The sequence below is a fragment of the Vipera ursinii genome, assembly GCF_947247035.1.
Source record: "Vipera ursinii genome assembly, chromosome: 5".
Lineage (NCBI taxonomy): Eukaryota > Metazoa > Chordata > Lepidosauria > Squamata > Viperidae > Vipera > Vipera ursinii.
The window spans coordinates 53,605,313-53,630,240 of NC_139518.1; the positions used below are offsets into that span (position 1 = coordinate 53,605,313).

The window sequence follows — 24,928 nt, forward strand, 5'->3', positions numbered from 1 at the left end:
GCACTAGATCAATACAGAGGAGAATGCAGTGTGGGATCCTGTCTATCCAATACAAATATCCAAGAGAAGTGTATAAACAGTAAAGAAAGAAGATCCAAATACTGCTAGTTAATGTTTCCAGCTAAATTCTAACAAGATATTTTATTTAATTTTGGGGAATTAATTGCAGCTACCTTCTAGGGTGGGCAAAATGGGAATCTCCGGAATATTTCTCATGATTCCATGTATTTTAAAGGTTCCTGAAGATGTGGTTCTTCACCCAGTTCTTTGACAAGAATGCATTGAAACCCATTTCTGTTTTCTTTGTTCCCATTTGGTTTCATTGTCTCATCATTTTTCTTTTATTTTATATTGTTTTTGTATTTTTTGTATCGTTCCGTTTTTAAGTCTTTAACAATTTGTAACCCACCCAGGATTATTGTAATTTTGGCAGCATATAATAATTATTATTACTAATAACAATTATTATTAGTCCTGTTATCAGAGAGAGAATTAATTTCTGAATTGCAGAAGAGGTAATCATTTATTAAATTTCAACCACCTTAAAAAGTAGATCCAAAAGGTAGCAGCTTATCTATGTTTTTGTACGCATTAGCTAAATTCTGGTTCCTTAAATTCTGAATGCAAAAGTAAGAATGATGTCTCTCTATCTTCACACTAAAAATAATGAAAAAAAATTGAAATGATTCATAAGAAGGATCTTGCATAGTGCATTTTGTCTGATCAATGGTTAGAACCTATGAAAGGGATTTAAAATAAAATGTGCACATTTATAAATATATGTATTATTTATAAATGCATTTAATACTGTCCTGTGATCAGATTCTCCTACTCCAGAAATCAAAAAGTTGCAGAAAAGGAGAACTAAAATTGATTAAAAGATGAAAGTTGGTGTTGGTATGCACTGAGAAAGGTTGATGGCCATTAACCTTACAGGAATTAGACATCAGTTATTAGTAATTATGTGAATGATACAACTACTGTATTTTCCGGCGTATAAGGCAACTGGGCGTATAAGACGACCCCCTACATTTCCTGTTAAATTATAGGGTTTGGGCTATACTCGCTGTATAAGACTACCCCTCTTCCAATGCAAACCAAATAAAAATTAAAAAACATCAGATTTGATTTTAATATGGTAATTTTAATTCAAATGCTTATGACATGCAGGTGCTTAGTAGGAAAACTGTCACTTATAAACATAAGGCTGTTTGTCATCAAACATGTAAACATAAAACAGTGCAAGTGGATTAAACTATAATAATAATAATAATAATAATAATAATAATAATAATAATAATAATAATAATAATAATAATAATAATAATAAGAAGAAGAAGAAGAAGAAGAAGAAGAAGAAGAAGAAGAAGAAGAAGAAGAAGAAGAAGAAGAAGAAGTAGTTGGAGGGGACCTTGGAGGTCATCTAGTCCAACCCCCTGCTAAGGCAGGAAACCCTATGCCATCTCAGACAAATGGCTGTCCAGTCTCTTCTTAAAAACTTCCAGTGTTGGAGCATTCACCACTTCTGGAGGCAGGTTGTTCCACTGGTTAATTGTTCTAACTGTCAGGAAGTTTCTCCTTAGTTCTAGGTTGCTTCTCTCCTTGACTAGTTTCCATCCGCTGCTTCTTGTCCTGCTTTCAGGTGCTTTGGAGAATAGCTTGGCTCCCTCTGCTTTGTGGCAGCCCCTGAGATATTGGAACACTGCTATCATGTCACCCCTCACCCTTCTCTTCGTTAAGCTACACATACCCAATTCCAGCAACCGTTCCCTATTTTCCTAATTCACTTTTTCACTTTTCCTAATTCACTCTAAAGCTTTCCCTGCGCAGAGCCTTAAATAACACCAGCTGCCTGCAATTAGTGCAGGTTCGCATCCCACCAGGCTCAAGGTTGACTCAGCTTTTCATCCTTCCAAGGTAGGTAAAATGAGGACCCAGATTGTTGGGGGCAATAAGCTGACTTTGTAATAATGCTGCTTGGGGGTGTGTGAAAGCCCTAATAAACAGGCATATACACAGAATGAAGGCTATTGCTAAGCACATTGATTTGTGCTTTAAATTGTAAGCCACCCTGAGTCTTCGGAGAAGGGCAGGCTATAAATGGGATTTAAAAAAAAAAGACCAAATGGGAGATCCGCTCCAGGTTTTCCAGCCAGCCCGCCCAATTCCTGAGTCAAATGTGTCCTTAGAGCTAAGCTGCTGCTCTGGCTGCTGCCTTCCCCACCTGCCTTTCAAGTTGGGTTATACTACAGCTGCTCTTCAACTTTAGAAGGAAAGACGCCCAGACCCCAGCCTGTAAAAAATCACAGACTGCAGCTTCTTCTCCAATTGGTCCCGCTTTCCCTGCACAGACTAAATGGGAGATACGCTCCAGGTTTTCCAGCCAGCCCTGTCCCTAAATTTTCAGCACCTGGCGTATAAGACGACCCCTGACTTTTGAGAAGATTTTCATGGGTTAAAAAGTAGTCTTATATGCCAGAAACTACGGTACTGATGCCAGCTGGCAAAATTTAGATCAACACACAGATAAAAACATTATACCAGTACTTCAACAGGAGACATATGAGACCAAAGGCAATATGGCATCTTGAAAATATTAATGCTTGCTTTGTAAATTATTAAAAGACTGAAACACTTATTTAGAATTATGTTTCAGGTTGTTTATTTAGTTTTAAGTACAATAAATAAAAATGTAAAAACATTAATAACTTTATATTACTTAATTTCATTTTTCATTTCTTCTGGATGCTGTACATTCTGGAAATACAGCATCTTCTGTTAACATAGAAGATGTTTGTTTCTATGTAAATCAGAGTCAAAGAACAATGCAGAAAAATTGATCAGAAGTTAAGGCATATAATTATTGTAATAAAAATCCTACTTTCCTAATTCCATTCTGCAACTTCCATCTTCCAGGCCCTGAAATACCTTTCCATTTCATGTCTAACTTTCCAATTTCCTACATTTACAGTAGGAATGATTTTCTGAGGTTTCAGCCACTGAATAAATCGTTTCATTTCAAGGAAACTGCTGTGCTCACTGTAAGGAATCCCTGCATATAAAACAACAAAAACCAATAGTCAATATTAATAGCTGACATTTAGCATAACATGCTTTATAAAACCTGAAACTGATGTTTTAACTAAATTTCAATGTAATTCAAATACTGAGTATCCAGCTAAATTCTGGACAAAATTACATAGCTTCTATCCTCACTGTTCATTCATTAAGCTGCTCCCATTAAATTATTTGTGGTTTAATAACTTAATGCCCCTACAAAATGCTGAAAGAGAATGACTGAAAATGCCAAAAGCATAAATAGTGAAGCCATGAAAGAAATACTGTTTCCTCAAGAAAGGTTATTGGTTATTTAATGTAGAACATTCAAAACATTTGCCTATCTACTCCATTATCAAAATATGTATTAGAAGTAACATGGGTCTGTCTCTGATCAATGTAAAGAGATGTTCTGGATTGCATACATTTAATCCTGTTACAAAAGTCTGAATGCAAGCTAATAATAATAATAATAATAATAATAATAATAATAATAATAATAATAATAATAATAATAATAATAATAAACCTTTATTGTCAAAGTACAACATGTGTACATTGAGATTAGCTGAGCCTCCTCCCGTGCTCTCCCCCCCCAACACACAGTGACAACAAACCCTCCATCCCGCCACACTATGTGAACCAACTACACCACACACCGGCCTCCCAAGTTAATTCTGCATAAGATTATGTCCCATTTAAAAGCCTAACAGCCCACGGATAAAAGCTATTTTTCAGCCTGTTGGTACGGTGGTTACAAAAGTCTGAATGCAAGCATATAGCTGGGAAAGAAAAAAGGGCTCTTCCTTCCAAAAATGTATATGGCTTCTAAACATTTTACAACAATGCCTGACAAATGTAAGTTGTCTTTTTAAAGGTCAAATACAACACCCGCTATTTATTTTGTATCCCTCCAGCTTCTAGGATAGCTCATGGCTTATTTGGTTCCAACCTGTAATGGAAAACCTGAGAGAAGATAATTAAGCATATTAATAATTTGAAATTATGTTACCATATATAGTGATATTTCCTCTTGTCTGAGGTTGGATATCAGTCAAAGAACAACATCCATCTGAATATGTCCACCCGGTGGGCTTAAAAGCCAAAATATGATCAAATTGCTCAGAGAACTTATTCAAATGATTCTGCAAATTCTATAGACAAAAAATAATACCTGGTTATTTCAACTGAAAATAGTTTTTAGATAACAGATTATTAGATAATGGCAACACATGTTGTGGATTTTGTTAATATGCAGAGATAAAAATATTTACAAGAAAAGGTTATTACAGTTTTATAAATTTTATAATTTTATAAATTTTATAAATTTTCAGCATCCCTGCTATGCACATAAATTCCAAATAATGGTCAGTTTTATCTATTTATTCTCAGTTACCATTTGGAGGAAATTTATGATAAAGGGTCAGAATATTAATTCAGGACTTTCCTATTATTAGTTCAATTATTAAGACAGTTTGAAAATGGTGAAACAAGTTGCAAAAAAATATGCAGCAATAAAAAAAACCTACAGTGACACTAATTGACCAGTAAATACTATTAAAACAGCAATATCCATAAAGAAGGATAAAAAGGAAACCAGATTATGGTATTTAGTACAGAGACTTCACTGCTATTCGAAATATTTATTAAGCAAATACAAAGCAATACATTTGCTATTTAGCTGCAATGTTTAAAGGTAGTCTTCAAGTCAAGATTGGTTGTTTAATGAGTGTTGGAAGACAAAATGGCCTCAGAAAGAATTTTTTTTCTTCACAGAGCCTAAAAATCTGGTTTGAATTTCAGCAGGGAAGATTGTCACTCCTTAACAGAGCTTCCCAGGGTCTCCTTTCCCCAAGGCACCCCACATTTCTTTATCTCCTTCTACTTAACAACCATAACTGGAGTGCTCAGCTTGTGATCATTAAGCAAAGCAGTCACACAATGTATAGCTTAATTACTATTTTGTTCAATGTCCGAGATTCTGGCTTCAATTGTGATTGTAAGTAGAGGACTACCTGTAGTTTTATTACTGTTTTATGCCATGCTTATCCATACACTTTAACTCAGGGGTGTCAAACAGCCGTCCTGTGGCTGGACGCTTCACGATGAAACTGCGCCCACCCCATTGCCCGCAATGAGGAAAAAGCTCCGATACGTTGCATGATGTCACATGACGTCGCGAGTTTGACATGTCTGTTTTAACTTATAAAGAACAAACTCTACATGATTAAACTGTTCAAACTGCAATATATTTAACTTTGATTTTACCACTTAAATTAGTGAGACTACTGAGCCTTCGGAATAAACATATGTAAAATGATTCAATCCTAAAAATGCTTCTGTGACAAATACTTTTTTGGGAAAAAATTTAATTGACTATAATTATTCATTCCACATGAAACTACTGAAATGGAAAAAAAGTACAGGTAGTTGTTGATTTACAACTATTTGTTTAGTGACCATTCAAAGTTACAATAGCATTAAAAAAAGTGACTTAGGATCATTTTTCACACTTATGATCATTGCAGCACCCCAAAGTCACACGATCAAAATTTGGATACTTGGCAACTGGCATATGTTTATAATGGTTGCAGTGTCCCAGGTTCATATGATCACCTTTTGTGACCTTCTGAAGGTAAAGTCAATGGAGCAACCAGATTCACTTAAGAATTGGGATGTAACTGCAGTGATTGACTTAACAACTATGGCAAGAAAAGTCACAAAATGGAGCAAAAGTCACTTAACTGTCTTGCTTAGCAATAGAAAACATATGGATTCCCCCAACTCCAAAAAAGCAGAGTTAATAGATATAGGACTACTCAAAATAATCTGAAAATCATTAAACTCAAAGAAATTTTGGAAAAATATTCCAAATAAATGGAGAATTTTGGAGTATATTGCCACAAATAATCCAAGTCAGATATTCAATAGATCTCAACATACTATGTGTTCTTTGATACATTGGGAAAATTATTGTACAATTAAATAAATGTTCTGAATGTAAGATTCACAACTTAAACATTGGCATCGCTAGAAAGCATTTGTAAAGACCCCTGAAACCCTAAAGTTTTATGGGAGTATACAAAATGTGATTTTGTAACATTTTGGAGAACTCCAAAACTTTCTGTTCTCCTTCTGCTTCACCCCATACTTTTTTAGCCTCCTTCCATCTTCCAGATACTGCTCTCGAAACAGCATGGTTCAGACAGAAAGCGGAACATTCTAGAGTTCTCCAGAGTGTTCTGTTCCTGAACTGCCAAATTTTCCACATCCCTAAACTGTTGCCATTTCATTAATTCCAATTTCAACCAATCTGATATACTCCAGATGAGGTAGATTATAATTCTCAGGCTGGTTGAGAATTCTGGGAACAAATATCAGGAAAATACCAAAGTGGAAAAGACAAGAATCAATGCATATTAACTATCGAAATATTTTAGATGCAAGTGATATAAATCAAACTTCTTTTGTAACAATCTTAAAAACACAAAGATGGCTTTTTAATTTAACCCATCTTTTTATTTTTAGTCTCTGAAAGTAGCTTCAATAGAGACATATCTTAGTTCTTTAAAAAAGATATATTCTTAACTACATTTTTTTAAAAACTTCAGTACAGTATGGTAATGGAATTAATGTTGTTTGTCTATAGCAGCCTTCCCACTCTGGTGCTTTGTAAATATATTTGACTTTTAAGCCTCAAAATTCTCAATCTTTATGTCCAACAGCCATCTGTTTAGAGATTATGAGAGCTGAAGTTCAACACTTCCAATCTAGAGGTCACAGATTCCACTGATATTTGTTTTAAAGGCAACAGGACGTTTCTCAATCAGAGGGCAAAAGGATACCAAAAAAAGATATCAAATTGCAAATATCTGAGGGATACACTGTTTCAGAACAGAGTCTTGGTTTGCTTTAGATTTACATGATAAAAGTAAGACGTTCTATGCAACTTCTTAAACCATGACAAAAGTTAAACAGCAAAACATAATAAATCATTTTTTTTCTTTTTCCCCAAATTACGTTTTGCATCTAACATGTTGCTGGGATGTAGAACAAAAAGCAACTGGGAGCCTTTCTTTTGCTTTAACCATTTCCATTCTGGGCTGCTGCAGGGCCTATGACAATAATGTAAAATTGTATCTTCCATTATAGATATAGCAAAACAGTATTTTCAGTGTAGCAGATTTGGGAAAGATAAAAAATAATAACCTAATAATAAACTGGCATAATCAATTAAAAGATCATCAGCTGGGATCTTGCAACCACCAAGCTTCTGAAAGTTATTAATGGTATATTTTATATAAATCTAATGATATAGTGAAAACTTTGCTTTAAATAAATTCACAATTTAGCTTCTGGAAGATATGAAATTCCTTGGAAGCAAAAGAACCAAAATGAACATAGTAACAGCATACATAATAATAGAAGAAATAATTACATTGACCCCAAAGTCTTTGGACAAATGCCATCTTACTTGCTTACTTAAAGCTTTATTACATAGATATTATGTAGATCGTATAAATTATGCTTTCAGCTATTAATTTACAACTGGATCTTATTTACTGTAATTATAAGGAAGAATTAATATCTTAAGTAGAAGACTGTGACTTTTCTTACTCTGGGATTCGGCTTTCAATCTTACCTTAAAATTAATCTGCATCATGGGCAGAAGATGCAGGAAAGTATTATTCCAGTTCAAAGTGATGAGGGAATTTATCATTGCCGATTCTAAGCACTGAAGTGTTTTGTATTTCTCTTGAGACATGCTTACTTTCGAGCCCAGAACTTCAGCGATAGCTGCAGGAGTAACACCATGAAAATGGAATTGGGAAAAAAATGTAAGGTCACTTTTTGTATTTCTTTCATGGATTATTCCCTAAAAGTAGTATTTGCCTATGTTTGTTTTGAATACATCTGCTGATTACTCATAAAAACAATACAATAGAGATATAGAGGATTCACAGGGAATTTGACTAATCTAGTAAAATCTTCCTCCAGTCTGACAATCTTCTCTTCTTGCCTGCCAGTCCATCTAATTCTTTGAAAATGGGCAATACACAAACTATGAAACAAAATCAGGGTTTTTTTTTTCATATTGAGGTTTCAGGATTCACCTTCATGTTTTTAAGAAAAAATAGTTCAAATATAAGTGAAAGGTTCAGATAGAAGCTGGTACCATTTATGTTATTTTTAACAAAGAAACCAAATTTTTCATTAAAGTATTTTTAAAAAAAACATTCAAATTTATTTTTTCTTGTTTAACAATAAGCATTTGTATCTGCTTGCCAGCTTAAAAATAGTAATATGATAGACTATGAAGAGTTCCAAAAGTGGATAAAAGATTCATTTGGGTCCAGATAATCATTTTTTGGAAGGCCGACATGCGTGTTTCAACACTTTCCAACTTAGCATTGAAATAAATTACATTGCATTTGGAAAGTTATCCCACATACCAAGAAGCTGAGTTAAAAGTTGAAAAAATCCCTTACATTTACAACGCTATTAATATCTCCAAAGCTTTTGTAAACTATAGCATTACTAAAATGGGGCATCACCAATCGTTCATGACACACACTGACTTGTCTCTGAACTATTTGCCAAGGAGTCCAGTAAGACATGGTTTTAACTATTTTAGAGCTGTGATATTTTTGTGAAAGTAACATTAGCAGTAGAAACATCGAATTAGATTGTGCTGAGTATTAGGTTTAGCTCAAATATCTAGAATATAGTATCTCTGTTGCTTTTACCAGAAGAGTCCCTCCCTTACCTAGAAAGACTTTTTCTTTTCCAACAGAATATGTTCCACAAACAACTAATGTTCGTGGATTTAAAGTCACTCGTTCAAATGCAGTATTGACAGCAAACTGAATCACTTCTTGCTGGGAAGGAAAAGTATATTCAGGACTACAATACCTAAGAAACAGTAATAAAATACGTGTTAGAAAATTCAGCTTTGATGGAAAAAAGGAAGCGACACCTTTAGTCAATAATTTATGTTTGTTCTATTTACAGGAACAGATGTACAGTATCTCAAGTATAATTCAGTGAAAAGTATCAAACTCAAAAGTGAAAAATTTAAATCAGTCCATAATTCGTTCAATGTCTCTTTTTTTGCCACATCTGTTGACAAAAATATGCTGTTGTCTCAATTAGTAGGACGCGATTGATTTATGCATAAGAAATGAAAGGTATTTCTTTATATAATTGACAAAGCAGGATGATACTGCTTTCAGTGACGTAATCTGCAGCAAAAAAAAAGTTAGGAACACTGCAAACAATTAGAAGGACGAAAACTAATCATACGATGATCCAGGAATATCAAGAGTATAAACCTCTATATTTTGTTATCCTACAGAATTATGGCCCTGTATTTTGTAATCTAAAATGAATAGAGAGATAATAAAGCTCACATCTCAGGATGAATGAAAAATACATAGACAAGTAACAATTGTTCCTTATACCTCACTCCCTGTGATTAGAGGGAGATGAGCAGAACTTATCTGTATGGTGACCAATCATGCAGATTTAGGAAATAAAGATCGTAAAGATCTTTTTTTTCTTAACAAAGCAACCATATGCTCCGGTACAATACTATTAAACACAATATAGTCTAATGAAAATGTAAGGTAAGCTCATTGAGGATATTTTCTTAATTTTAAACCTTATCACTCAATCCTATTGGTACTGATTAGCTCAGCGGAAATTTGACTTGCAATGTCAAAGGGATCTTAAACAATCATCATCAACAACAACATAGAACTAAGGAGACATTTCCTGACAGTTAGAACAATTAATCAGTGGAACAACCTGCCTCCAGAAGTGGTGAATGCTCCAACACTGGAAGTTTTTAAGAAGAGACTAGACAACCGTTTGTCTGAAATGGTATAGGGTTTCCTGCCTAAGACGGGGTTGGACTAGAAAACCTCAAGGTCCCATCCAACTTATTATTATTGTGGTTGTTGTTGTTATCTCAAGGATTGTCACACAGAAGAAAACATGGACTTGTATTCTATTATCCCACAATAGAAAGGTCCAGTGCCAAAGGCTAGATGTTCAGGCTAGACATGAAGAATGCTCTGACTAGCAGAACAGACTGCTACATGAGGTTTTTACTCAAGAGGGAGATGGTTGTATGTTAGACATAACCTCGTAGTGAGCAGGAGTTTGGTCTAGATAACTTTGATAATCCCTTCCAATTCCATGATTCTACCCTGGCACATTTTGGTAGTTTAAAAAGTGCTTTCCCCCTTTTCCAATATTCTAAATGTTTAAGCAAAAACTTACGTTGTGTCCAAGTAAACAGTATGAACTCTCCAACCATTTAGGAAAGGACAGCGTTCCATAGAAGGATCTGCCCTAAAGTCGCCTGTATGCAATATTACAGTCCCATTTGGAAGACAGAAAAGAATCATTGCAGCACCAGGACAACTGCCAGAAGAATGAGCAGAGTGGAAGAGAGAAAGGGAAGGAAAAAACGCATTTTGAATTCAAATCCAAAATAAAATTAACATAAATTAGTCATATAATTTTAATTTACAGTACATTTATCAAAAATACTTACTGATTAGCATCAACCAACACTACTTTGATGCCATCTATTATACATTCTCTATCCATTGGCAGGATATGGACATATTGTTCTTGCACTCCCAGTTTATTCTTTACCAGGTTTCCAGTTATCTAAAATACAAAAAATGTTTTGCAGCTACTTACACCTGATGCACCATTTTCATTTGGACCTAATTACAATGTCTTAATTAGGCAAGATGGTAAATGAACACACGAGAGAAGGAAAAAAAGGGGAAAGTAGTTATTGAACATATAATTTGCATTTAGTTGCAGTCTATAGGGACTGAAGACAGATAATAGTTTCCACACTTGGAGTCTCTACTTCATTATTATATTCAGATCCTGAAGTACAAAGCATTGGTCAGATGGAGAAAAAAGTATAGTAATTTAGCAGTGGCAGTAATAACTTTACAAGGAATAACACAAAACTAATACACTTATGCAATCCATAATTAAATTGATATGGTTTAGAATTGTTAGTTATGTTTGATAAATTTCAAAATTAATTGGAATTAGTTCCAAAATTCCATAGGATTATTATTATATGCATATACAAGATGTATTTTACTTGTTTTGTATGTCACTAATGAATCCACAACAGGCATACCTTATTGCAGTATATTGGAAATGTAAACTTTTTAGTTAGGCCACCATAATGATCAGAATGGAAGTGGGTAAGGAAATAAGCACTGCAATCTTCAATCTTTCCATACTGGAATGCATCTACTACAAAACCTGTGCCTGAAACAAATTAATAAAAAACAGTCATTTTTTTTTACTTAATGCAACTGCCAAAGCTGACTAGTACAATTAGAATAATAGAATCCTCTTAAAGACTCATTAGGGCATAAGCTTTTGTGAACTAAGTGCCAATGCATCAACATTCACATTTCTGTGTTAATCACAAAAGCTCATTCCAGAATAAATGTTAAATCTTTAGTTACCTGAGGATTCTTTCTTGAGTTTACACTCATAAAAGTAGTACTAACCATGTTTGTTTCCTTAAGTTTTAGTGAAGAAAAAAAAAGGAGGGTTACCTAATACACTTAATGGGCATTCAGAAAATTGTAATTATACTTATCTGAACAGCCAAAAACATGGAAATGCTTTCTTTAAAGCTATAATTACTAGAAATAAATAATCAAAGAACTTACACCATAGTCTCATGCTTGTTGTCTCAGAAGCAACCTTCACTGAATTTAGTGGAACTCACTCCAAACTACGTGCAGGATTGCAGCCTTAATAAATTTCACTGATGCTAGCACAACTTAAATATCTTCCTATATCTTTAAACATTTTTCTGTAATTTTAGACCTGTCTGCCAAAAATATAATAATTGTTCCTTTCTACTGTTTAGTTACATATTTCTTTACAAGTAAGATTTATAATGATCATATTTTAATGAATAGATTGCGAAGTACCCTAACAATGAATAATTCCCGTATATACTTGAGTATAAGCCGACTCGAGTATAAGCCGAGACCCCCATTTTCACCCCCAAAAACTGGAAAAAGTTCGTGACTCGAGTATAAGCCGATCCACCGTTCTGCAAGCCTCCGCCGCCAGCAGAGGCTCGATCCGCCATTTTGCAAGCCTGAATACACAGGAATACCGTGTGGCCGCGGCTCTCGGGGAAGCCCTGGCTGTCCGCTTCCTCGCTCCACGCTGCCATTCGGGGCCCGCGCGTTCCCCGGGCAAATCGCGGCGCCCAGCAGGCGAGGAAACACGCCCGCTCCAGTCGCCCCCCCTTCCCTCAGGAGACGCGAAGCAAGTGACCGCCCGGCTTCGGTGCTTCCAGGATCGCGCGCACCTCTCCCAAGCCGCCGCCGTCTGGAGACCTGCCGAAGTTTGGGGAGATTTGGGGAGGTGCGCGCGCACCTCCCCAAACCTCCCCAAATGTCAGCAGGTCTCCGGATCTCCGTGCCCTGCCTGCCTGCTTCTTTCTGCAGCGGAAAGAAGCAGGCAGGCAGGTCACGGAGATCCGGAGACCTGCTGACGTTTGGGGAGGTTTGGGCACCTCCCCAAACGTCGGCAGGTCTCCGGATCTCTGTGCCTTGCCTGCCTGCTTCTTTCTGCAGCGGAAAGAAGCAGGCAGGCAGGTCACGGAGATCCGGAGACCTGCTGACGTTTGGGGAGGTTTGGGCACCTCCCCAAACGTCGGCAGGTCTCCGGATCTCTGTGCCTTGCCTGCCTGCTTCTTTCCGCAGCGGAAAGAAGCAGGCAGGCAAGGCACGGAGATCCGGAGACCTGCCGACGTTTGGGGAGGTTTGGGGAGGAGATCCGGAGACCTGCTGACGTTTGGGGAGGTTTGGGCACCTCCCCAAACCTCCCCAAACGTCGGCAGGTCTCCGGACCTCCGTGCCTTGCCTGCCTGCTTCTTTCCGCAGCAGAAAGAAGCAGGCAGGCAAGGCACGGAGATCCGGAGACCTGCCGACGTTTGGGGAGGAGATCCGGAGACCTGCTGACGTTTGGGGAGGTTTGGGCACCTCCCCAAACGTCGGCAGGTCTCCGGATCTCTGTGCCTTGCCTGCCTGCTTCTTTCCGCAGCGGAAAGAAGCAGGCAGGCAAGGCACGGAGATCCGGAGACCTGCCGACGTTTGGGGAGGTTTGGGGAGGAGATCCGGAGACCTGCTGACGTTTGGGGAGGTTTGGGCACCTCCCCAAACCTCCCCAAACGTCGGCAGGTCTCCGGATCTCCGTGCCTTGCCTGCCTGCTTCTTTCCGCTGCGGAAAGAAGCAGGCAGGCAAGGCATGGAGATCCGGAGACCTGCCGACGTTTGGGGAGGTTTGGGGAGGTGCGCGCGCACCTCCCCAAACCTCCCCAAACTTCGGCAGGTCTCCGGACGGCGGTGGCTTGGGAGAGGTGCGTGCAATCCTGGAAGCACCAAAGCCTCGGCCGCGCACAAGTCCTCGGTAAGTTTTTTTTGTTGACTGGAGTATAAGCCGAAGTGGAATTTTTCAGCCCAAAAAGTGGGCTGAAAAATTCGGCTTATACTCAAGTATATACGGTAATTTACTTGTGAATACTTTTGTACAAGATCATTTCATTGGAGAGCTAAATAAAGAACAACTTCAGGGCTTTGAGTAAAAAACATGTTATTTTACTTATATATTGAAAGAGTATTTTCACATTCTTTAGGAGAAACTAACAACGCAAGGGAATAAAGAGAGCCTTGGTGGAGCAGTGGGCTAATGCCTCCTTAAGTAACACCAGCTGCCTGCAATTAGTGCAGGTTCGCATCCCACCAGGCTCAAGGTTGACTCAGCCTTCCATCCTTCCGAGGTAGGTAAAATGAGGACCCAGATTGTTGGGGGCAATTAAGCTGACTTTGTAATAATGCCGCTTGGGGTGTGTGTGAAAGCCCTAATAAGCAGGCATATACATAGAATGAAGACTACTGCTAAGCTTGTAAGCCGCCCTGAGTCTTCGGAGAAGGGCGGGATATAAATGGAATTAAAATAAAATAAATAAATAAAATAAAAATAAACCCCAACAACCCTAAATTGTTTTCTTACAAAATAAATAGAGCACTACCTGGTATCTTCTTATAAAAAGGACACTGCTTTTTTTTTCCATCTTCACCAGGATATGACTCTCTGTGTCTTTTTTTATATCTTCTCTGACCACCAGAAATATTATCTGCTCTGGTGTCATACTTAATGCTTGAACTTTTTGTGATTGTATCAGAATCTCCTATTGATCCTTCAGCCTTCCTCTTTTGACATACGAGCTTGCTCCCATTTGCAGCTGATGGATTCACAATCCCCCTTTCTTCAGAAACATTTTTCTTTGGGGTAGTCTCGCTTTTTGCTTTAGGTTGCAACCCAAAGAAAACACCAATGTCCATTTGTTTTAGGCGTTTGGGAGGAGTGATTTGGATCTTAGTGTTTGTAGCGGGAACCGACTCTGTTTGAGACCCTGTGCTGGGTAAAAGAGGCATAGCTGTACTCTTACAAACTATTTCCTTTTTTTCTTTCATTGAACACCAATTGTTCTGAAGTGCTCTATTTCCGCATGTGTTAATAATAGTCCTAGCTTTAACATCTAAGTTATTGAACTTTCCTACTACTTCACTTTGACCTAACTGGAATGATTGCAGAGGCTCTTTTTCAGATTTTGAAGAAAGCGTGAGATCCTTAATAGCAGAATCTGCAGAAAACCAGTAACTATCATTAGAATTGCCCTGCGCACAGTCATCTGCATTAAAATGAGAAGTGTTCACTTTAAGCCAGTCAAGCTTATCCTTAGTTTCTCTTGAATTGAAATCTCCCATGGGACATTTCGTCTGATCAAGAAACCTTGCTGAACAGTCAATGCTATTATGCACGCTTTCTTGTGGGAGAGCCTTAGATATTCCATTCACACTTGCTGGTAAAAGTTTAGAGGATTCGTTGATCTTTGTTCCAGCTTGCATCATTTTAACACTCTTATGTTGAAATTGTATCTGCTGTGATCTATTAGATAAGCTTCCAACAATTCTACTTTGGCTTTCCAAATTTCTGGTATCAAATAGAATTTTTTTACATGTTCTCCCTACCTTTCTCTCCACTTCTTCCGTCTCTGCCTCATCTAATTCTGCATTTTCATCAGTATAAAGTGGGGAATAGGAAATGTCACTATCATTCATATCAGCATCTGAGAGAGAGGTATTCTGTTGAAAAGAGCAAAGTTGACTGTTTAACTTCTCAGTTCTTTCAATTTCTTCAGAAAAAGGATTAAAGCGTTCAGATTGCTTTGTTTCATCTATATGCTGTATTGTATGTTCAGATTCGTTAATATTTCCCAAAGATGAAGACATGATGTTGGTTATATTTATGGAATCCATAGTCGTTGAACTCAACTGTGGTGACAGAAGAAACTGTTTTGATTTTTCCATATGCTGAAGAACCTTCACATCTTGTAATGCTCTACAACTGAATTCATTATGTAAAGCAGCACCAGGTGTAAGGGAATTATTTTCTGCACTAGATAAGGAGGATGCAAAGATAGATTCCTGTGCTCTGCTTGCTGCAAGTTGGAAATGGCTATAGCATTTGTAATGAGAAGGAATGATTGAAGAGCACAAAATGCCGTCAGGACATTCTAACAAAAGAGGAAAAAAAGTATTAGGAAAATGTTTTGAATATAGCATGAATGCAAAAACAAGATTTACTGAAAAAACATTAAAATCCTGAAAGTTATACTTTAAAAAAACATGGCTAATGCAGACAACTTTTTATATTGTACCTTTATTTCCTCAAATTGAATTTATATATTAGAGTGCAAAACTTCTAATACAATGTCTGACAGAAACATAACACGGTTTGTAGCAAAAAGAGTTCAGTATAGGTATGTTTACTTTTTCTGAATTACTTGACCAGATACAAACATCATGTTTAGCCAGTCTTTGCTAATAAACTTCAATAGGCTAGGGGAGGGGAGGGGGTGTTAAATGAAAGTTTTCAAATTCAAATAAGGCAGTTGGAACCAAATAGTTTTATTTTACTGAAAATTATCTGCAATTATTTTTAATTTGGTAAGCTATTCTCTTTAAAAAACAATAATAATTGCATCATAGCCTTTCTTTACTCACCAGATCTCTTGTACAGGATTTCGTTCTTTAAAATTTGGTAGTTTTTTTAATTCATGCCTTAAAACTATATAGTTTAATTACATTTTCAAAAATCTAGCTTGTTTTTAGAATTAATTCAAAGACTAGCAAGATTTGTTTGAATATACGGTTGCCATTTCTTAGCCCCAGCCTCTGGTTAATCAAAAGACTGAAAACTAGCTAATTAATGTTTTTCAGATACTGAATTGCAAGACAAGAATGTATTATTTACAATTCTTAAAGGAACATAGTCTGTTTTCAAAATTAAAGCAGAAGAGTCCTTGCTTCCCATTAAAACTGTACCTTTCTCCGCAGTCCCTGAGGCATCCAAACATTCTGTAACATGCCACTGAGGTGTCTGTATCAACAATAAAGAAAATGGCATTTGGCAACTTGGGCAGTACCCTTCGAAAATTGGTCTAGCTTTTGCAGTGTTTTGCCTCTCGCAGATTTTTGTTTCTTTTGCCAAAGTTGTTGACAGACCTTCCTGTGATGGTTCAATAGGATCATCAATGGAAACCCCTGGCTTTAAGGGGGTCTGGTTACCTCTTTGTCTTGGACTTTGCTTTTTCTTCTTAGGGACACCTTTTCCTTTGGGTGGTTTCCCACCATTTCTATTGTCATTTCTTTGTGATTTACCATTTTCAATCGTTGCTTTTTGTACTTTGGTAGCAATTACTTCTGAATGTTGGCTTGTGGGCTTTTGCTTCCTAATAGATTTATATTTCCAAATGTCTTTCTCCAAAAGGTCATCTTCAGACATGACAATCCATCTATGAAGGAAATACCTTCTTTAGGAAAAATACTTCCTTTAATTCAGTTGTATTATTTTACTATACAAGTATCAATTGCCATATTAAACATCATGCTGTTCCTTTCATATAAATGTTACAAAAGCAGATACAGTTTAACGTTCAAGTGCAATGATTGACATTTCAAATATTAAAGTGCACTTAGATAAGAATCTACAATTCTAGCTATGAGGCCAGTTTTTAACTGTCTTATTTTTGAGAAATTTGACTAGAAAAACTTAGAAGTGTTCCACTGACTTCTCTTCTTCCTCTGTGGTCCTGAAATACAAATAATAAAAATAAAACAAAATTCCTTCAACAGTTCATTTAAAAAATATTCTAAATATTCTAAAATCACAAAGAATCATGTTTCCTATTGATTCTCCAAACTGAAAAACAGTAGCTAAATTTCAACTGCTTTTCAATAAAAACTGCATTGTTACTTCATTTTATAACATCTTCCAACAGATAATATCTCCAAGCACACTTTAAGCTTTAAGGGTTGGTCTCAGAAAAGCAAAACAGTATTTTCCCTCTTCTCTGCTTTCTCTCCATATTCTCAATACAAGCCATGTCATAAATGTTAATACCTACAGCAGACATGTCAAACTTGCGATGTCACGTGATGTCACGCAAGGTATCGTGACTGTTGTGCCATTACCAGCAATGGGGTGGGTGCGGTTTCAGCGTGACACATCTGGCCCGCGGGCCGGCAGTTTGACACACCTGGTCTACAGTATCTTTGCTTTGAAAAACTTCCTCGTGCTGGGGAGAACACCAAGGGCTCTTCCCCTCCCTTAAAGGCAGAAAGAAAGTGGAAAACAGCTGATATCCCAACGGTTCTGCCTTGTCTTGCCTTGAAAACAAGGCTGGACATGTTGCTGCAAGGGAAAAGTTTCCTCTGTTGTGCTGGGGAAATAAGATGCAGGAAAGGAGTGAAATCTTCCCCTTTTCTGCTGCTTGCCTCTTTCATGCTTCGCCATAGGAATCCCTGCACTGGCACATCCAGTTGCCATTGTGGAAGATGTCAGATGTTACAATGGAAACCCCCTGCTCAAGCAGGAGACCGAATACCATTCCAGACAAGTGACTGTCCAGTCTTTTCTTAAAAACCTCTAGTGATGAAGCACCTACAACTTCGGATGGCAAGCTGTTCCATGGTTAATTATCCTGTTAGGAATTTTCTCAATTTCAGGTTGCTTCTCTCCTTGATTAGTTTCCATCCATTGTTTCTTGTCCTGCCTACAGGTGCTTTGGTAAATAAGTTGACGCCCTTCTCTTTGCAACAACCTCTTAAATACTGGAATACTGCTATCATGTTCCCCTTACTCTTTCTTTTCTCTACACTAGCCAAACCCAAATCCAGCAACCGTTCTTCATATGTTTTAGTCTCCAGACTTTTAATCATCTTACTTGCTCTTCTTTGCACTTTTTCCAAAGTCTCAGCATCTTTTTTGTAATCTGGTGACCAAAACTGGATGCAGTATTCTGGGTGTGGTCTTACTAAGGCTTTATAAAGTGATACTAATAAAGCCTTAGTAAGATCAGTGCGTGGAGAAAAGAATCAGTTCACTGCCAAATAAATCTCTCTGCTCTCCAGCAGGGAAAAGAGATGTAACAATCCCTGTGGCTGGAAGGGCAGTGGTTAGTCCTGCAGTGGAGCAGCTAAATTCCTGCAGTGCTGACCTGTCTCCAGCTCTGCCTCCATACTGATCACATGATTTATATGGAAGAAACTTACATTTTTGCACGGGCAAACACTACTTTCCTGCTCAATCTCTTTGATCCAGATTCTGGTGTGAGGACATGTCTTTGGCGACTGCTTACCAAGCCATACTAGAGCAAGGGCGGCCGTCTCCCAAGTTTCTCGGAGTTCCCTGCAAATCTTAACTTGTAACTAAATCGCACTGCATTCCCTGCGGTGTGTTCCCATAAGTCATTAGTTTAGTCTGTTTAGTTTTGACCCCAGGATATGTGGGCAAAATTTCAGTCTCAAGGATTAGATGGGTCACATTTCGGTAATCGGTGCATGGTCATGACTTTTGGACTATACTGGCATAGAAATGAATGGCCTCTCCATCCAAGAAGAGCTATCCTCCCCGAAATCAGAGCAACAACGGCACCCACGTTACCTCAGCAGGTTTCTTCCACTTATGAAGCAGCCCCCTTCCCAAATCTCTCAGCCGCCGCCGCCACCGATCTCATTCCTCCTTGGCGGCCCTTTCCCTTCCTTCTCCTGTATCGTTCCGATAAGTTCCGCACTTTCACCACAAATAACCCCCACCCCTGCCTTTTCGCCAAAATATTTTTTTTTAAAAAAATAAATACTGTTTTAATATCTTTCAGAAACAGAAAAACATTCCTACACTTATTTAGCCAGCAGATTCAGATTTGTTTCTGGCGAATCTGCGAAAGTGAAACAACCCCCCCCCCCACAGACCGCTGGGTATCTGTTGTCGAATATGCGATTTCTTGTACTTTTTGGAAAGCGTTGTTTTTGGAAAGGGAGTAATAACCCATCTTTGGTCCAAAGTTTTGTTTGGCACGAGGGCGACAGGATATAAACATTCAGGGTGTGGGGGGTTTGGTTTGGTTTGGTTTGGTTTTGCAACATGGCTGGACAGACTTGAGTTTGGAAAGTGCCGGGAGCCAAAGGGAAGGGTGGTAAAAATCACGCCCGCTTTCTTGTGTCCTCTGCAGGGTAGGGAGGGGAGAGCGATGGCGGCGATGACGGGCGGCTTGCCCGGTCTTTCGCCTTTGCAGAGCCAGCTGGACTACGCGCTGGAGGATGCGAACACGCTTCAGGAGAAGGAGAACTTGGTGTATCAGCACGTGAAGAAGGTGGACGGATGGGAGCGGGATTTGAAAGTTCCCGAGTTTGGAGCAGGTGAGCCAGAGCTTTTAAATTTAATTTAATTTAATTTAATAATTTGATTTCTATACCGCCCTTCTCCCGAAGGACTCACGGCGTCCACTGGTGTTTGATCTCTTTGGCGGGAGCCGTCGAACTTTTCCCAGTCTTTAGTTTGCTCCCGGTTTGTCAACTTATAGCTTTGCTCTCCTCCGGGGCGAGTTTATTATGATTTTTAAAAAGCATGTTTTGTAGTCGGCGTCATATCCCCTGATCTTCTGGTTGCTCTCATTCTGATTTCTCTGAATCCTTTTTAAAGAGTTGTGTTTGTCAAAGGAGAATATTCGTAGGTCAGGGTTGAAAGGAGGGCAGCTGAGCAGCTTGGTTGTTTTCTTGCAGACCTTTCATTACCCAAATTAGGTAACATCAGTGCTAGTAAGGAATGGTCCCAACAATCAAGAAGTAAATAGTATCCAAGCAACAGTAAACAGCTCAACCAAAGAACCTCTAAGACCAACCCCACCAACACTTGACAGAGCAAGCCACTGACTGTTGTTGTTAGCTGCGAAGTCGTGTCCGACCCATCGCGACCCTTTGGACAATGTTCCTCCAGGCCTTCCTGTCCTCTACCATCTTAGCCACTGTAGAATATAAATAAAAAGCAAACCCTATTTCTTACTAGCACTGATGATGTTATCTAGTTTGGGTAATGAAATGTCTACAAGAAAGCAACCAACTCAGAGAGTAACATGGATCCTTCAGAATTATGTTTACTAAGCAGCATAAAAGTGTTATTTACCACAATTTGGAAACGTCGTCTGTTGGTGTAGTCTGAAATTGTATATGCTTTTTTTTTAATTCAGTCATATCTCACCATTGGCTCATATTTGCTTTGTAATGATCTACCATTGCTATACTTTTACACAAGGCCTCAAAATTGTACTTTGGCGTTTGGTGTATGTTTCCTTCATATAGTGTATTAGCTTGTTCTCTTATTAATTTTCGTTGAGTTATTTTTAAGCCTATTTTGGCAGCCTATGACTACTGTTTTGAATTTCAGTTTTTTTCTTCTTCTACAGCACTGGTGGTCTTATACACAATTTGTATCATAAGCATTCTCTCAGTTTCATCATACAAATGATTAATAAAATGTTTTTATATATTGTTTTATCATAAAAAGTAAAATACAAAACAGAAAAAACAAACTGAAACAAAACAAATATACATTCAACACTAGCAACAACAACAAAAAGAAAAAACTGTACAAAAAAAGAAAAATGTGATCAAATAAATTTAACATTTTACATGTAGGATCCATGTATGTGACCCTTTTATCATATCATCCATCCTAGTGGTTCTCAACCTTTTCTTCACTACGGACCCCTTTTAAATACCTTTTTTGGCCACAGACCATGGCTTGACCCCCAAGATTTAACCAAGAGTTAAATCATAAATTTCTTCAAGTCTTCACAGACCCTATGTGATGACATTGCATGCCCCCCTCCAGGGGTCTGCAGACCACAGGTTGAGAACTACTGATCTATGCCATAGATCAGAGGTCCTAAACCCCCGGTCCGTGGACCAGTACTGGGCTGCAGTATGCCAACAACCAGTCCGCACAAACCATCAAAGCCCCATCTGCGAGATGCAAGCAGCACACAAAACCATGCCCCCTCTGGTCTGCGGAAAAACCTCCCTTCGTGGAACCAGTCCCTGGTGCCCAAAAGGCTGAGGACCTCTGCCATAGATGATTTGACAAACTATGTTTTATGGGCTGGAAAGAGAAAAGACTACTGAGTTTTACACCTTTGTCTTTTGTTGCCTCCTAACCATTCCCCCACCCTTTGGAATATTGAGTACCTGTTTAGTGTCTTGTGCACATAAAAAGCAATGCGATCAAGTTAGCAGCCTGGGCTGGGAGCCAAGGGCTCACAGACATCATATTCTTTGATATCCCTTTCTTTTTAATTTCTAAGCTCTGCAGGTGAGGGGGGGGATGTTATTTCTAAATTGCTTCAAATGTGTGTGTGTGAGCAAACAACTTTCTCTCTTGTAATCTTATTTTTTTATTTTTTATTTTAATTCCATTTATATCCCGCCCTTCTCCGAAGACTCAGGGCGGCTTACAAGCTTAGCAGTAGCCTTCATTCTATGTATATGCCTGCTTGTTAGGGCTTTCACACACACCCCCAAGCGGCATTATTACAAAGTCAGCTTATTGCCCCCAACAATCTGGGTCCTCATTTTACCTACCTCGGAAGGATGGAAGGCTGAGTCAACCTTGAGCCTGGTGGGATGCGGACCTGCACTAATTGCAGGCAGCTGGTGTTACTTAAGGAGGCATTAGCCCACTGGCAATAATAATTACCTATAAAGCCCTACATGGCCTGGGTCCGGGCTATTTGAGGGAACACCTGCTGCCGGCATCAAACGCCCTTCGCCCAGTGCGCTCCCACAGGGAGGGTCTGCTCAGGGTTCCGCCGGTAAGAGATTGCCGGCGGGTGACACCCAGGGATAGGGCCTTCTCAGTGGGAGCGCCTGCCCTCTGGAACCAGCTGCCAGTGGAGCTGAGAACTGCCCCCGACCTCCTATCATTCCGCCGGGGCCTGAAGACCTGGCTCTTTGAGCTCTCGGGCCCAGGCTGAGGAGAAATTTTTAATTGGGGTTTTAAGTGTACAGGGTCAATTTAATATTTTTTAATTTGGTTTTTTAACTTTTGTATGGTGGATTTTTTAATTCCCTGTAAACCGCCCTGAGTCCTTAGGGAAAGGGCGGTATATAAATGTAACTAAATAAAATAAATAAATTAATAATAATAATAATAATAATAATAATAATAATAATAATAATAATAATAATAATAATAGTTGGGAGGGACCTTGGAGGTCATCTAGTCCAACCCTATACCATAGGAAACCCTATACCATTTCAGATACCTATTCTCTTCCTCTCCAATCTCTCTGCTCTTCTTGGATGGGGTAAAGGTCAGGTAAAGGAGAGATTTCTTACAGAAATCACTTTTGACACACACACACCAAGCAGAGATAGGAGAGAAAGAGATTTCAAGAGAGTAAAGTGTTTGCTTTTATACATAGTGAAATCAATGCAATCGCACCATCACTCTGAGACCTACAGGTGCATTATGGAAACAGATTATAGTACTCTCTTGAAATCTCTTTAATCTCTTCACTCTGCAAGAAGAGGCAGAAACAAAGCAATTTGTGTAGAAAATTTATTCTTTGCCTGGCCCATCCTTGTCCCCTTCCCCAGAAAGGAGAGATTAGAGAGGAAGAGATTTTAAGAGAGTACAAGTAGTGCTCAAGTTATGACCATGCATTCAATGACTGTTTGAAATTTTGACGGTACTGAATGAAGAGACTTATGACCGTTCCTCAAAGTTGCAGCTGTGGCAGCACCCTGCAGTCATGTGAAAAAAATTTGGGTGTTGGCAAGCAGCTTACACTTACATTTGGTCTGGTTTCTCACAAGCAAAGTCAGGGGGTAAGCTAGTTTTGATGTTTTGATATTATGACAACTGCAACTGCCTGAATTGCCATCAGTAAGCAATGCAGTCATGTAATGTTCCACTTTTTGATCACATCACTTAGTAAAGGCAATCATAATGGCTGTCATAAATTAAGAATTACGTGTAAGATGTTTGATTTTCTATATATCAAGAGTAATGTAATTGCACCTGCAGCAGGAAAGGGTCAAGCAAAGGAGAGATTGCCTACAGAAATTGCTTTGTTTTTTTCTCCCCACCCCCATTACCGGATGGAGAGATTGGAGAGAAAGGAAATTTCAAGAGAGTTAGCTGTTTGATCTTCTACACATTGAGAGCAAAGCAATAGTTTCAGCAGTAGGAAAGGGTCACGCAAAGGAGATGTAATTTACTATTTGCATAAAAATTTCTACTCACAGACCATCCTTGCTTCTGTTTTATTGCTTTACACATTACCTGTGCTTTAAATTTTTCTACTATATTTCTCTGAATAATGCATCAACTCCATAAAGACACCTTTTTTTAAGTCTCCCCCTTCATCTCAATCATTTACTCTTCTTTCATATATTGTTTTGTAATTCACTCCTCAATTTTCCCCCTAAACATTAAAATCATTTCAGTGTATTTCCTTTGTATTGAAAAGAGCTTATTGCATGTATTTCAAAAAAATGTTTTTGAAAACGCTTGAGACTTCTTTTGTTGTTTCAACAAAGGTGCTAATGATTCTGTGCCTAATCTCAAATACTGAATAATAGTTGATGAAGCAGATAGGAAAACAAAACATTGATATTGTTGTAACATATGTCATCTCTGCTATGCTTTATAATTAGAAATTTGGTAATTATAAACTTTGTAAGTGGATTCTTGTTTCACTTCAAAAAATTATACTATTTTAACATTAAATTGAATAGTTTTATTTTATCCTTTGTTATCTAGTAAATGGACAGAATGATAAACAGTATATTTTTAGATTAACTGAGAGTTATGAAGAATTACAGGTTTTGAATATTAAGAATATTTTTGTGTTGGAAATCATGGTTTTTTTAAAAAAGAAATATGATCATCAATTGTTATTTCAGAATATGTTTAATTATTTTAATGTCTTAAAACAATGTATTAATTAGAGCTTTGATTTCAGATTTACAATGGCTGAATACCGAAGGTTCGCTTTCTTTACACAAACATCTTTGTGGAAAAGTAGTGGTATTAGATTTCTTCACCTACTGCTGCATCAATTGCATCCATATTTTGCCTGATCTTCATGATTTAGAGGAGAAGTACTCTGATAAAGGTATTAACCAGTCAATACTTTGTTCAAAGATCGATAACAGATTTCAAGAGGGGTTGGACTTTGACAGTGGGAACAAAACAACTCTAGGCTGATTCCCTTCTTTAGGCTCTGCCTCTCATTTTACTACACTCCACATTCATGAGCTGGAGCCAGCTTGATGCCTCAACCTTATCTTCCTTCATGTACCAACAATCAGCTAGTGAAAATTTATCTTTCCTTCCTTTCTAAATCCTTTAACAATGAAGATGGGAACTATACATAAACATAATAGTATTC

The 24,928-nt window shown here is 38.0% G+C and overlaps 2 protein-coding genes across 3 annotated transcripts in view; one reads left to right on the forward strand and one right to left on the reverse strand.

Annotated features, from left to right (window-relative positions):
- Nucleotides 1-1,774: 1,774 nt before the first annotated feature.
- DCLRE1A (DNA cross-link repair 1A) lies at nt 1,775-19,245 on the reverse strand. Its single transcript, XM_083363558.1, has 10 exons — nt 19,141-19,245; nt 16,521-17,287; nt 14,162-15,709; nt 11,234-11,367; nt 10,619-10,737; nt 10,342-10,485; nt 8,825-8,970; nt 7,700-7,854; nt 4,070-4,211; nt 1,775-3,052 (listed from the first exon to the last, which is right to left on the reverse strand). The coding sequence occupies exons 2-10, from the start codon at nt 16,978-16,980 to the stop codon at nt 2,886-2,888; spliced, it is 3,015 nt and encodes a 1,004-aa protein (XP_083219684.1). The 5' UTR covers nt 16,981-17,287; nt 19,141-19,245; the 3' UTR covers nt 1,775-2,885.
- Nucleotides 19,246-19,507: 262 nt separating this feature from the next.
- The window catches only part of NHLRC2 (NHL repeat containing 2), a 36,591-nt gene continuing 31,170 nt past the window's right edge, over nt 19,508-24,928 (forward strand). Inside the window, exons 1-2 of one of the 2 annotated variants that reach the window (XM_083364742.1) lie at nt 19,508-19,895; nt 24,500-24,652. In XM_083364742.1, coding sequence (XP_083220868.1) covers nt 19,727-19,895; nt 24,500-24,652 — 322 coding nt within the window. In that variant the 5' untranslated portion in view covers nt 19,508-19,726. The remainder of the gene's footprint in view (nt 19,896-24,499; nt 24,653-24,928) is intronic. The other variant, XM_083364743.1, reaches the window with a different exon arrangement.